General features: G+C 38.0%; 1 protein-coding gene across 1 annotated transcript; it reads left to right on the top strand.

Moving 5' to 3' along the window:
* Window positions 1-399: 399 nt before the first annotated feature.
* Window positions 400-774, top strand: SMCP (sperm mitochondria associated cysteine rich protein). Its single transcript, XM_008074118.1, has one exon. It carries the CDS (start codon window positions 400-402, stop codon window positions 772-774), a length of 375 nt encoding a protein of 124 aa, XP_008072309.1.
* Window positions 775-15,225: the final 14,451 nt, after the last annotated feature.

Here is a 15,225-nt window from a genome sequence, read left to right as displayed (position 1 = left end):
GGGTAAAAATGCCTACTTAGACTGGTAGCAATCATTACATGAGATAATGTTTGTGAAGTGCCTGACACTTGACTCAGGATCTAGTTGCTGAGGGTCAGACACACTGCTCCTCATTAGGTAAGAGCCCTAAAGTAAACTTCTGGTTTTTCAATTCCTTATCTGGGAAATGGTTACCTAGTAAGGAACAAATATATTAGCTTATGCAAAGGTAGAGTCATGGGACTGGCTGGGCCTTCTGAGGGGTGCAGCCCTGCTTTCCCAACCCTGGTCTTGGGTCATTACCATGAAAATGGATGTATTTTGGAGATCAAACAAGGAGGAAATGAAGGCAGACACTCAGCTTTCCTTCTGATGAGGCATTCTTCTATTCTTTTTCTAGGACCTCCAAGTTGCCGAAAGATGTCTGATCAGTCAAAATGCAACCCATGTTGCCCATCAAAGTGCAACCCATGCTGCCCATCAAAATGCAACCCATGCAGCCCACCAAAATGCAACCCATGCAGCCCACCAAAATGCAACCCATGCAGCCCACCAAAATGCAATCCATGCTGTCCATCAAAATGCAACCAGTGCTGCCCATCAAAATGCAATCAATGCTGCATTCAGGCCAGGTGCTGCTGTTTGGAGGCCAAGCCTGAGTCCACATCCCTTAGTAAGGACTCTGCACCCAGTTCACCCCAAACTCAGAACAAAGACTCTCAAGCCCAGGAGCAACCCCAAAGTCCTCAAAGGGGACCTAAGTCAGGCCTGTTGGGGCAGAAGAGATCAAACTAGTAAATAGTCCCTGGGGCCATGTCATCACTTTTTTGGGTGGGGGATTACTGAGGGTTAGGCTAGACCTCTGTTTAGAAAAGCTGTTTTCTCGTTGACTACTATTTCTACCCAGCCAGAAGCCCCTATTTCCACTCATAGCCCTAGGGATGTTCTCATCTGGAAATGGATGGTTCAAGAGGCTATAATGGTCTTTCCTAGTGAGCCTGACATTTAGACAGCACAGAAATAAAAGAGCAATAAAAAGAACATTGCCTCTCTCTATCCCTTTATTTATAGCCTGTGAAGCCATCTCACCAGCCTGGCTTAAAGCCCAAGAAAATATTCTGGGCATGTCCTGAAGAACCAAGGAGCCAGAAAACTAGAGTCCTGGAAAATAAGGTCTCTGTTGGGTTAGAGTATGGGTGTCTGACTCATCTTGGTTTTAAAACAAAAGGTCTGCATTCCAAGAACCCCTTCAGACCCAGGCAAAGGGAGATGGTTGGTCACCCAAAGTGCAAGAATCCCAAGGCTAGATTGCTGGGTACCACACTGGACTCCAGACCAAGCAAGAACACACAAGTACCCTGAAGTGATTCTGCCTCACACTTCCATCCCAGGGGTAGATCTCCCAGGACTCAGCAAAGGACTGGAAGCAGGCAGCAACATCTTCTAGCATCAGTGTTGGCTCTGAAGTCAGAGAGTAGCAGTCCCAGAGCAAGTGGGTTAATCTCTCTGAGGCTCTGTTTCACATGTGTCAAACAAGGATAATGGTACTTACCACAAAGGGTTTCTATGAGAATTTAAATGGTTGATTCATTTAAAGTGCTTAACCTAAGAATCTGGCACCTAGTGACTATCCAATACATAGTTCTTTTCAAACATCTCTGCCACCAGACCCTGTTTTTCTACAAACCTACATGCTCCAGTAATTTGTCCCCAAGCAAACTCCCATCAGGCAGGAAGAAAAATCAGCCTCATGCAGCATACTTATACACTTTAGTTTTTAGTGCTTTTGTGATGCATAATTCACACATGACTTCTATAAATTTTTCTAGTGTCCTCTTTATTCCTTCATGCCTCTCCCTGCCCACCAATCCTTAGAAAACAACTGGTCTACTTTGGTCCCTATAAATTAGTTTGTTTTCCAGAATTTTATGTAAGTGGAATCACATCGTATATACTCTTTTTTTTTAATGTTGAGGATTTATTTTTCTTTTTTTTTCTCTCTACTTATTTATGTCCCATCTTTATTAAGGTATAATTGACAAAACTTGTATCATTTGAAGTGTACAATGTGATGGTTTGATACACACATGAGAGGGGACCCCAAAAAACCCATAATTTATTAAAAATTGTGTATTTATTCTTACATGTTTAAACTTCAGTCACCTTCAAAGTACTCTCTGTTTTTTTTTTTATTTGTGTATTCGTTAATTTCTTTTTTTTATATAACCAATATTTTTTATGATATCATGGGGTACAGTTAAGGGTTAGGAGGATTTATTTTTCAAAACATCTCTCCTTCACACCCTAAAGCTCACATGTATAAAGCAGCCCAAAACCGCAATTTCTATGTTGAGAGCATCTAGGATCTATAGAAATCATTTTCAATTATTTGTAATTTCAAAATAGAGATCCTCTAGCAACAGTGCACCAGTAGCATGCAAAATATTCCTCAACTTTGTTTAGTTTGTGGGGGAAAATTCTTTAAATTGGAACTGTTTTGTAGTCCTATAAAAATTACATTGGGATTAGTTTTGTTGTTGTTTGTTTTGTTGCCCCCACCCCCACCTCCAGGAGGCAGCTATTTCTCCAAAAGTTTTGGTAAAAGTTAAGGTTCAGATTTCAAAATGTAAACAGATGTTCATGGGCCACTCCATTTCTGTTTCAGGATTGTGGAGAATCTGAATTATTTGGGATTGCAACGCTGTAAAGGGCCAAACCCCATTCCTTGGGTGTAAACTTTCAAGAGAATTGGGGCAGCACACTTTAGGAGTTTCTCAAAGTGGTTGGCAACCTGCAAGGTCAGGGTGTTGGGAGAGTGTACCCGGATGGGAGAAGCCTTGAGATGTCTTAGCTCTGCCTCAGGGAACATCCTGAAAGTTTCCAGGTGTCTCCATCTAGCTGGTCCCCAAGGGGAACTCATGGTTGCTACAGTACGTAGAGGGTGGTTGCCTTTCGAAGCATGGACTGCAGAATGACCTTGGTGAAGGCGGACGGTGGGTTCCCTGGACACTCTGCTCTGAGATCCTCCCCTGACTGCTTCACCCAAGGGACGGGACTGGTGGCCCTGCTTTGATCTCCACCCTCCCCTCTGCACCAGTCTCCAATCTGGTGTCAACCCAATGTCGTTGGTCAAAGTGCGTGTGGGCCTCTCAGCCATACTCAGGCCCATTGGGGGTGAGGCAAGATCTTGGCAGAGCTGGGCTTGGGGATCTGCGTCCTATGCTAGGACTGCAGAGGGGAGGTCTTTCATCTCCTCTCTCCTTCTGGAGTGTAAGCAAATACAGTGATTACCCCTCCCTCTGTGAAAGGAAGGTAGGAAGACCCTGCCTGGTCTGGAGACTCCAACATTCACCACCTCCCCACCCTGGTCCCACTTCCCAAGGTCTCCCTGAGCCTCCACTTCAGGCGGTCATGTTGGTCGGTCACCCCTGCTGGGATGCTGTCACTACAAGGCAAGCCCCTCCTCCACCACCTCTCTCCCAAACCATTGTGCATTATTTTATGCCTGGTTCCTTTTACTCTGCTGAATCATGCTGAGCATCAAACATGTTTTTGCGTGTATCGATTGTTTATTCTTTTCCACTGCTAAATAGTAAATACCTTCATTATTAAGGATATACTACTTTTGTTTATCCATTAATCCCTTGAGGGACATATGGATTTTTTCCAATTTTGGGCTACTATAAATTAAGCTACTGTGAACATTCATGCATAGATCTTTGTGTGAATACATGTCCTTCTTTTGAGTAAAAACCTAAGAGTAGAATGGCTATATTATACAGTAGGTGTATGTTTTACTTTTTATGATTCGGTCCAACTGTTTTCTAAAATAATTGTGCCATTTTACGTTCCCATGAGAAGTGTAGGAGAGCTCTAATTGTTGCACATCTGTTTTTTAATTATCTGTTTAAATATTCCCTCCATCTTTCATTGAGCTTTTTGGTTTCTTATTACTGAATTTTTAGAGCATATATACACACATATATGTTCTTGATACAAGTTCTTTATCATATAAATAAATTAACATATTTTCCCCAAACCATGGCTTTTCATTTTATTCTCTTAACACATTTTTTTAAATAGTAGGAGTTTTTAAAATTGATAAAGTTCAATTAGCTGTTTTCTTTTGTTGATCTCGCTTTTTAATGTAATATCTAAGAAATCTTTGCCTAATTCTAGGACACAAAGATTTAATTCTACCTTTTCTTCTAGAAGTTAATTTTCATACTAGCATACCTCAGAAATATTGGGGGCTTGGTTCCCCTGCAGTAAAATGAGTATCTCAATAAAGCAAGGCATATGGAATTTTTTGGTTTCCCAGTGCATATGAAGGTTATATTTACACTATAGTGTAGTCTATTAAGTATGCAATAATGTTATGGTTTTAAAAAAATGTATACACCTTAATTTAAAATACTTTATTGCTAGAAAATGCCAATGATCATCTGAGCCTTCAGCAAGTGATAATCTTTTTGTTTGTGGAGGATCTTGCCTCTGTTTATGGCTGTTGACTGATTAGGGTGGTGGTTAAAAGTCAGGGTAACTGTGGCAATTTTTTTAAATGAGACAAAAATAAAATTTGCTGCATTGATGGACTCTTCCTTTTATGAAAAACTTCTCTGTAGCATGCAATGCTGTTTGATAGCATTTTACCCACAGTAGAACTTCCTTCAATACTAGACTCAATTCTCTCAAAATTTGCCATTCCTTTATCAACCAAGTGTTGGGAGCCGGCCACGGAGGCCCACTAGGCGTTAGGGATCAGGGAGGGCTGTGGACCCCGAGACCGCTAGGATGTGTTCGGGAGCCGTTGACCCCATTTTCCTCCTCCTTTTACCATGCAGCACAAGCAACCTAAAGGAACTCTGCTGGCCTAAGCTGAAGGCTCTGTGACTGTGACAGGCATGGCTCACTCAGAAACCCATTGTTCCTGTTTCTCATAAGCTGTGGTTTTGGCTTAGGTATTAGATATAATTCAAACTCAGGTCACATTTGGGAGCCTTTTATATGGTACAAGCCTCTTTATAAGACATAAAAGTATATTTGTAGAATTAGTGTATACTTACGGAGAGCTGTTTTCAGCTTTTCAATGGTATAGATGACTATCTAGAGTTATCAGAAATGGCCCAGCACAAAGTTTGGGCTGGGCCACATTCCTGAGGGCCCAGCGTGTTCTTTGGACTGGGCTGCATTCTTTTAGGCCGGATTTACCTACAGTTAGTGTAGGGTTTTTCTACCTATTATAGAAATTGAATTTATTTTATTCATAGAAAGTATTGTAGAATAGGTCATACTAACATAAGGGAATCATGTTAGTTCAAGCATGATCAATCATGATATTTTGAGGTTTAATATGAATATAGTTAACTTTAGAAATTTCATTGTCTCCATTTTCTACTATTGTGGTTTTGGCCTTAGTACATTTACAGTTTATATTTGGGTTTTATTTTTAGAAGCTTTGTTGCTGATGATCAGCTTTATATATTAGGATCAGGAATTAGAAAATTTCATAGAAGTTAGGATGGAAATATAGGACTTTAGAAGAGCCATTTTGTTAAGAGATTGTAGTCTATTGTTCCAAAAAGTGGCCCACCGTGAACCTTGGACTGGGCCATCCTATAGAGCCCAGCGTAATCTTTGGACTGGGCCACATTCTTTGGGAATTGGTTTAAGCTATAATTAAGAGCTTCCATAACATTGTGTAGGTAGTATTAACATAGAATAGAAAGGTAATAAAGTTTAAGTTAGTCATCATGGGTATTGAGTGAGCTTTAGAAGTTATTGATTATCAGAACATCATTAGGCTAGTAGGGATTGTTGCACTGCTTTTGAAGAGCATTAATTAGCAAAGGGAACAATAAGACAATCTTGGGGTTTGTCCTTCCTCGTGCCTGAGAAAACATCTGGTGGGTGGGGGATGCCCCTCTTGCACCTGGCTTCATGTTCACGTGAAAGACTTGTGAGACTGTCTGTCTAAAATTTGGAGATAAATACCTGCTGTAACTTTCAATAAATGGTTTCTGCTCATTTCACTGAACAGTTGTCCACTTTCTTTCTTTCTCTTTCTTCCTCTTTATATCTATCCTTCCATCTTTCTTTCTTTTAATATCTGTCCCTACAGATTCGCCGATGCCACCACATCTTCCAAGGGACTCCCCAAAACTTGCAGGGGCTGGCCCCCTGCAACCAAGTTTATGGAATATCATTTGTTGTCATTTGAACTATGTTCACAGCATCTTCACCAGGATTAGATTCTATCTCAATAAACCACTTTCTTTGCTTATCCATTGGAAATAACTCCTCATCCATCCAAGCTTTATAGTGAGATTGCAACAATTGAGTTACCTTTTCAGGCTCTACTTCTAATTCTAGTTCTGTTATTCTTTCTACCATATCTGTAGTTACTCCACTGAAGTCTTGAACCCCTCAAAGTCATCCATGAAGTTTGGAAATAACTTCTTCCAAACTGCTGTTGGTATTTTGACCTCTTTCCATGAATCACAAATATTCTTAATGGCACCTAGACTGGTGACTACTTTCCAGAAGGTTTTTTTTATTTATTTTGCCCAGATGCATCAGAAGAATCACTATCTGTGGAAGCTGCTGCCCTTACAAAAATGTATGTCTTAATAAGACTTGAAAGTCAAAATTACATCTTGATCTATGGGCTGCAGAATGGGCATAGTGCTAGCAAGTATAGAAACATTAATCTCCTTGTACATTTCCATCAGAGCTGTTGGGTAACTAGGCACATTGTCAACAAGCAGCGATACTTTGAAGGAAATCTTTTGTTCTGGCAGTAGGTCTCAACAGTGGGCTTAAAATATTCAGGAAACCATGCTGTAAACAGATGTGTTATCATCCAGGCTTTGTGGTTCCACCAACAGAGTATAGAAAGAATAGATTTAGCATAATTCTTAAGAGCCCTAGAATTTTTAGAATGCTAAATGAGCATTGGCTTCAACTTAAAGTCACCAGTTGCATAATCCCCCTATCAAAGGAGTCAAGCTTTCCTTTAAAGATTTGAAGCTAGGCATTGATGTTTCTTCTCTAGCTGTGAAAATCCTATATGGCATCTTATTCCAACAGAAGGCTGTTTCATCTACGTTGAAAGTCTGTAGTTTAATGTAGCCACCTTCATCAATTATCTTAGATCTTCTAGATAACTTGCTGCAGTTACTACATCAGCAGCTTTATCTTGCAATTTTATATTATGAAGGTGGTTTCTTTCCTAAACCTCAAGCACCAACTTCTGCTGACTTCCAACTTTTCTTCTGCAATGTCCTCATCTCTCATAGGCTTCAAAGAATTGAATAGATTTAGAGTCTTGCTCTGGATTAAGCTTTGACTTAAGGAGATGTTGTAGCTGGTTTGATCTTTATTCAGACCACTAAAACTTTCTTCATATCAGCAATAAGTCCATTTCATTTTCTTATTACCCATGTATTCACTGGGGTAGCACTTATAATTTTCCTCAAGGATTTTTCCCTTGCATTCATAATTCAGTCAAGCATTTGGCACAAGAGAGTCCTAGCATTTAGCCTACCTTGGCTTTTGAAATGCCTTCCTTACTAAGCTTAATTATTTTTAGCTTTTGATTTAAAATGAGAGACATATGACTGTTTCACTCGAACACTTAGAAGACACTCTAGGATTATTATTTAACATAACTTCAATATATTTTTGTCTCAGGGAATAGAAAGGCCTGATGAGAGGGAGAGAGACAGGGAAACAGCTGATCAGTGGAACATTCAGAATACATACAACATTTATCAATTAAGTCTGCAATCTCAGTTGGGGTGCCCCAAAACAATTTCAATACATCAAAGATAACTGATCACAGATTACCACAATAGATATAATAGTAATAAAAAATGAACTATTGTAGGAATTACCAAATCATGACAGAGAGACACAAAGTGAACATATGCTGTTGCAAAAATAGCACCAATAGGCTTGCTGGATGCAGGATTGACACGAAGCTTCAATTTGTAAAAGACATAATATGTACAAAGCCAATAATATAAAGTATACTTGTTTATGGTGCAAAGTATGAACAAAGGTTGTGGTTCATTACTTTGAAATCCTTTCTTTTCTAATATGGGTATTTAATGCTATAAATTTTCCTCTAAGTACTGTTTTAGCTACAACCAAGTAAAGAATTTAAACAAGAGTTTTAAATTTTCCTTTGATTTGTTTTTGATCCATGAGTTAATTATTAGAAGTGTGTTATTTATTTTTGAAGTACTGGGAGATTTTAAAGAAATATTTCTGTTACTGATTTCTAATTTTATGACTCTGTTTCCAAGCGACATGTTTTGCATGAGTTGATTTTTTTTTTAATTTACTGAGAATTGTTTTGCTATTCTGAATAATATTATCTTACTTTTAAATGCTTTGTGTACACTTGAAAAGAAAGTGTATTTCACTGTTTGGGGGTGGAGTGTTCTATGAATGTCAATTAGGTTAATTTATTTGACAATGTGATTCAAGTCTCCTATATCTCTACTTTTTTCTGGGCCATTTTTTTAAAAAATCAAGTACTAAATGAATAGCATTGAGATACCTAACCATAATTGTGAATTATTCTTTAGTTCCTTGCAATTTTACCAGTTTTTGGCTTATATATTTTGAAGTTGTCTTATTAGAAGCATAGAGTTTTAAGATTTATCTTATCCTTTTCATGAATTGTCTCTTTATGATCACAAAATTACATTCTTTATCCCTGGTAATAGTATTAGCTCTAAAACACACTTTGGAAGTCAATTTCACTACTTTAGTTTTCTTTTGATTAGTATTAGCAAGACATTTATTTTTTTATCTTTTTTTTTTTTTTGGAGTTTGAGTCTCACTCTGTCGCCCAGACTGGAGTGCAGTGCCACTCCCGGCCACCGCAGCCTCGACCTGCTGGGCTCCAGCCTCGACCTGCTGGACTCCAGCGATCCTTCCGCCTAGCCTTCCGAGTAGCTGGAATTACAGGCATGCGCCACCACGCCCGGCTGATTTTTTTATTTTATTGTCGAGATGAGGTCTCGCTGCCTAGGCGGGTCTCGAACCCGCGGACTCAGGCAATCCACTCACCTCAGCCTCCCAAAGGCGCGGGATTACAAGCTGAGCCACCGAGTCCGGCTCATCATTTTACTTATAACCTATTTATGTCTTTATATTTATAGTGGGCCTCTTCTGGGAAACATATAGGTGGGTTTCTTATTCAATTTTATAATTTCTGTCTTTTAATTGGAGTATTTATATGAATACTTTTAACGTGACTATGAATATGGTTAGGTTTAAATTTACCATCTTACTATTTGTTTTCTGTCTCACCTAATTTCTGATTTTTTAAAATCTTTTTACTTCTTTTGGATTGAGTCTTTCATATAGTCCTGTTTCATCTCCTTTGTTGACTTATTCTCTGTAACTCCTTGTGTTATTTTGGTGGTTATATTAGGATTTATTGCATAGATCTTTAGCCTGGTGTAGTTCACCTTTATGTTATAACATTCACTTACAGTATAAGATCCTATAAACCTTATGCATCCATTTTTCTCCTTCTGTCTTTTGTGCCATTATTGTAATGTTTTTTTCATAATACAATGCTCCCAATTTTGCTTTAGATAATTATTTACTCTTTTAGTAAGTGTGAATAGTAAGAAAAAACATCTTTTGTTTTTATCCAGGTTGCTACCATTTATAGTGTTCTTTTTCCATTGTGTGGATTCCAAATTCTATGTGATATCATTTCCCTTCCTAACAACTTCCTTTAACATTTCTTATAATTCAGAGTCTGCTGGTCTTAAAATATTTCAGCTTTTTTTTGTATAAATGTGCTCAGTATTTATTATATAATTAGAATTGATCATGTTCATGTATATTTTTAAGGACACATGAATACATTTCTTGTCCTCAATTTTTTTAAAAGCCTCATAATACAAAAGTACATGTTACTCTACTTGCAATTTGCATATAATACTTATTTTAAAATGCCAGCCTACAAGTTGACTAAATTTTATTTCTAAAATTCACAATTATGTAAACTGTAAGTATATTTAATTTTATGTAATGACAGTACAAAATGCTTTTAAAAATACATACTTCATTTTACTTATACAGGACGCATTTATTACTTTGAATTTAAAATGTAAGACCACACTTCCTTAATGAAAATATCAGGTTCCAGTTTTAAACGTTGTTCTGTTGTCTGGAAGTAAGTAAAATGCCCTCATTTAATGAGATGTTTGACACCCAAGGTTTAATATTCTTTCTTTTTTTAATCTTTATTTTATATTTGGGGGTACACATGGGTAGTGGTGGGGATTGGGTCTCAGGTGGTCCATTTTCCAGATAGTAACATTCTGCCTTATAGGTAATTTCTGAACCCTGGCTTCTTCCCACACCTCCCCACTTATTGGTGACCCCAGTGTCTTTTATTTCCATCTCCGTGACCATTTAACTCCCACATATGAGTGAGAACACGTAATGTCTTGTTTTCTATTTCTGATTCAGTTTAGTTAGGATGATGATCTCCAGCTTCATCCATGCTGCTGCAAAGGATATGGTTTCATACATTTTTATGGCAGCGTAGTATTCCATGGGGTATCTATACCACATTATCTTAATCCAGTCAACTTTTGGTGGGCACTAAGGTTGGTTCGATGATTTTGCTATTGTGAACAGCGTTACAATGAACATACAAGTACAAATATCTTTTTTATATACTGATTTATTTTCCTTTGATAGATCCCTAGCAGTGGGATTGTTGGGCTGAATGATAATTCAATTTTTAGTTCTTAGAGAAATCTCCATACTGTCTTCCATGGAGGTTGAATTAGTTTACAATCTCACCAACAGTGGATGAGGCTTCCCTTTTCTCTGCAACTGCACCAACATCTGTTGTTCTTTTGCTTTCTAATAACAGCCATTCTGACTAGTATGAAGTATACCTCACTGTGTTTTTAATTTTCGTTTCTCTGATGATTAGTGACACTGAGTATTTTTTCATTTGTTTGTTGGCTGCTTGTGTGTCTTCTTTTGTGAAGTGTCTGTTTCTGTCTTTTGTCCACTTTTTGATGGGTTATTTGTTTATTTGTTTTTTGTATGTTGAGTTGTTTGAGTTCCTTGTAGATTCTGAATATTGGCCCTTTGTTTGAGGCATAATTTGCAAATATGTCTCCCATTCAGTAGGGTTTCTGTTCACTCTGTTTATTATTTACTTTGATGTGCAGGAGCTTTTTATTTTAATTGAGTCCCATTTGTCTTTTAAGTTTTGCTGCAATTGCCTTTGAGGTGTTTGTCATAAATTATTTGCCTAGGCCAATGCTCAGAAGAGTGTTTCCTAGGTTTTCTACTAGGATTTTTATAGTTTCAGGTCTTACATGTTTTTGATCCATCTTAAGTTAATTTTTGTATGTGGTGAGAGAGAGGGATCCAGTTTCATTCTTCTGCATATGGCTAGTCAATTTTTCCAACTCCATTTGTTGATAGGGCATCCTTTCCCCGTTTTTTTGTTTTTGTTTTTGTTTTTTGTTTTGATTTGTTTTTTTGGTCAGCTTTGTCAAAGATCAGTTGGTTATAGGAATGTGGTTTTATTTCTGGGTTCTAAGTTTCAAATTGTCTGGAAAAACCTTTATTTTATCCTAATTTGACAAAGATATTTTGCTAAGTATGTAATACTAGTTTTACAGTTTTCGCTGTTGTTTGCTTCTTTTTTTTTTCTTTCAGTATATTAAGGCTGTTGCTCCATTGTTTTCTGGCTTGTACTGTTTCTAGTAAGGATTTGCTGTCATTTGTTTCTTTTTCCTTTCATAATATGACTTTCTTTGTGTGATGTATCCATTTTTCTCTGACCATTTTTATGATTATTTTATCATTCATTTGAAGCACTTTTATTGCCATGTTCCTTGGAATAATTTTCTTCATGTTCCTTGTGTTTGGGTTTATTGATATTGTTTAACTTGTGGATAGAGAACACCTCTTCCCTCATTTTGAAAAACTGCAGTTATTTCCCATCTACCCCATCTTTTGGAAATTTCGAGTGTTCTTATGTTAGGCTGCTTAAAATTTCCCAATGTTGCACTGATATTTTATTCTTCTATGGGTTTGTTTTTTGTCTTTTTTCCTCCTCTCTGTTTTATGTTAGATTATTTCTATATCAAGTTCACTAATATTTTCTTCTGTAGTGTCTAGCATATTATTAATCTCATCCAATGTATTTTTTTATTTAGACATGGTAGCTTTCATCTCTACAAGCTTAATTTTTTTAATTTCCATATCTTCGCTGAACATGATTAATATTTTCTCTAGTTCATAGAACATATAGAAGGAATTTAAAATAATTCTTTCAATATCCTCATATACAAATCCTATGTCTTTTCTCGGTTGTTTTACTTTTTCTGTCACTATTGATATTTTACTACCACCTTGCCTGCCTGGAAGTTTTAATTGGAAGTCAGACATTGTGAATTTTGTCTTTCTGGGTGCTGAATATTTTTATATCTCTATAAATATATTTGAGTTTTATAATGGAATGCAGTTAAGTTACTTGGCAACAGTTTGATTCCTTCGGACCTTCCTTAAGTAGGACCAGGGAAGCATTTAATACAAAGCTAATTTTTACTTAATACTGAAACACAACCCTTTTGAGTACCCTACCTGATGCCATGTGAATTATGAAGTTTGCCTCATGCTAGTGGGAACAGAAAGTGTTTCTGGCCCTGTTGACTCCAGGAATTTTTTCCTCCTAGTTCTTTCAAGTAGTTCTTTCTTCTGTCTTGTGCAATTTTTTCACATGAATTTGCCTATCAGAACTCAGTTGAAGACTCAGTGGGAGCCCTCTGCATATCTAAGTTCTCTCCTTTCTGGTTTCTTACAAACTCTAGTTGCCTTGATACCCCAGTTTCCCAGTTCTGTCTCCACTCCTTGCACAGCAGCAGCCTGTGAACTCTCTCTCAGGTTCTCTCTCACCCCATTTGTTTATTGTCTCTCAAGTTCACTATTCTTCATTGCATGATGAGTTTAGTTTCCTGACAATCATTGTCTTACTTTTTGTGTGTGTATGTGGAAGTGTAAATATGTTCTGTTTTACTTTATCTTCACCAGAAGTGGCAGTTCGCTTTGTTTTACCAATCGTTTTTTTCAGCATCAAACAACTGCCAGATTCTATGTGATACCCTTCAGACATTGAAAAAAATAAGTCAAGTCTGTTTTGTGGTACTTACAGGATAGAAACCAAGACAGGTAAACAAAGACAAAAGGTATAAGTACTGTGATGAGAAATAGTTTTTTTTCTTTTAATTTTGTAACTCCAACAACCTAATTCTTGCTGATGCTATATCCTTTCTCCAAGACTAGTCTGAATACATCTTCATGCAGTGAAAACCAAAAACAGGTTCACTCTGCTGAGGCTGTAGTGAATAGGAATCTGGCCATGGGCTGCATGCCAAGGCTGAAATGTCTCAGAAGGCTAAAAATAGGGGTGGAGGTTTTAAAACTATGTGCTAAGTTCATGTATTGGGCCATGCACTAAACACTGGTGAGGAATTCTGGGGTAGTGGGAATAAATATTTGAAATGGAATGGAAGATCCCTGAGATTCAGAACCACTGGGTTGCCAGCATGTTTGTGAATCAGGAAACAGCAGCTCTAGTGTGAAGACAGTGATTCAATTCACTCTAAGAGGTTGTACATGGGGGGCAGGGTGGGAAGAAAAGCCAAAGCAGCACTTTGTATCAAGGGGAATAATTTCAATGGTAGAAAACTCAAGTTAGAGTGGTGTCTTTAGAAGTCTAATACAGTCTTCCCCACAACACTGAGTCTACTGATGTTTGCTTGGTTAAGCACTGGATGATGTGGCTGAGCTGCATTTAGGACAAAAAATGTACAGCTGTATCTTTAAACACTGGTATCATGCTTCACGCAATAGACATGCTCATATTGTGCAAGGCCCAAAAGACTGTATAGCAGGTTGGGTCCTTGAGCCTTAAATTGATGAAATGTTTCTCCTTCCCCCAGAAAAATCACGCTGTAACTCCTCTGGCTGCAGCTCCCCTCCCCCTTACTCTTTGGCCTACCTCCTGGAGGAAAGTACAACACAGATGCCTTAGGAGAACTGGACTGGCTTACATGTATCAGCCGTTGTGTCTGCGGAGATGCCAGTATTGCCTTTTCTCACCTCATTCCTACATGCAGATTTTCCATTTCTGTTTTGCCTCATTACCAGTTAGATTAGTCTATGACTTGGAGGTACTCAGAGGCAGGAGTAGGGGATGGTTGTAATTCCTGCTGTTGCCAGGATTGGAGGTAGGGAGTGAGGGAGTGAAATTCCAAACACAGAAAACCACAAACCAAGTGCCAGGACAGATGCAGGAGGATAAATACATGGGGTGTTGCCTTTGTTTTGGAAAACTTGGAGCTATTACTAAGCCACATGATCACCACTGCCAAAAAAAGGAGAAAGTATGTAGGGCAATGAAATTCTGGTTATGCAATCCCATCCTTTGTCTCACACAAAGCTTCCTCGGGGGTCATCCTCTATCTAGCATACACTACTCAAGCGAGGTTCTAAAGTTGGGCCTTCAGAACAAAAAACTCTTATGTTCCTAAGAAGTCTTTGAGAAGTCATTGCAGAGATCTAAAAATTTATGCTTTCCACAAAACAGTCTTAAGTAAATCTCGGGGTAAGGAGAGAAGAAGTGGGAAAGGAGATCGTACATTGCCTGAGGTTAAGCCATTGTGGACTGAGTTTATCAAGAGTAGAACACATTGTTTTCTGTCATCAGGGATGGTGACTAGATTACACGTTAAGTTTATTTATGGGAAAATATGTTTATATACTTTTGACATTAGTACACTTGTTTCTTCAATTAGTATTTAATAAAGTAACATATTGTATGTCTTGGAGAGACTAGCACAGTTCTAGGCATTGAGGAAGTCAAGGAGACTGATCCAGTGGAGAGCCCTACACTTATGAACTTACATTCTAGTGGAGCAAAGTTACAATAAATAAGGTAAGTTCTAACAGTGATGAGTGTGATAATCAGATGAAGAGTATCGTGATGTGGAAGAATCTATTTTAGAGTAACTAGAAGGGCCATCTCAGAAAAGTGACATTTTGGGCAGACATCTGAATGATATAAAAAAGTCATGGAGATATTTGCAGAAGAGTTCTCCAGGAATAGAGGAAAAAAGTGGAAGCATCCCAACTCTAGATCCAAATCCTCCATAGGTAGGAGCTGAGAAGTGGGAATGGGGT

Source organism: Carlito syrichta, unplaced genomic scaffold (assembly GCF_000164805.1).
Source record: "Carlito syrichta isolate Samal-C Ts95f unplaced genomic scaffold, Tarsius_syrichta-2.0.1 Scaffold316302, whole genome shotgun sequence".
NCBI lineage: Eukaryota > Metazoa > Chordata > Mammalia > Primates > Tarsiidae > Carlito > Carlito syrichta.
This window is presented reverse-complemented; position numbering and strand designations above follow the sequence as displayed.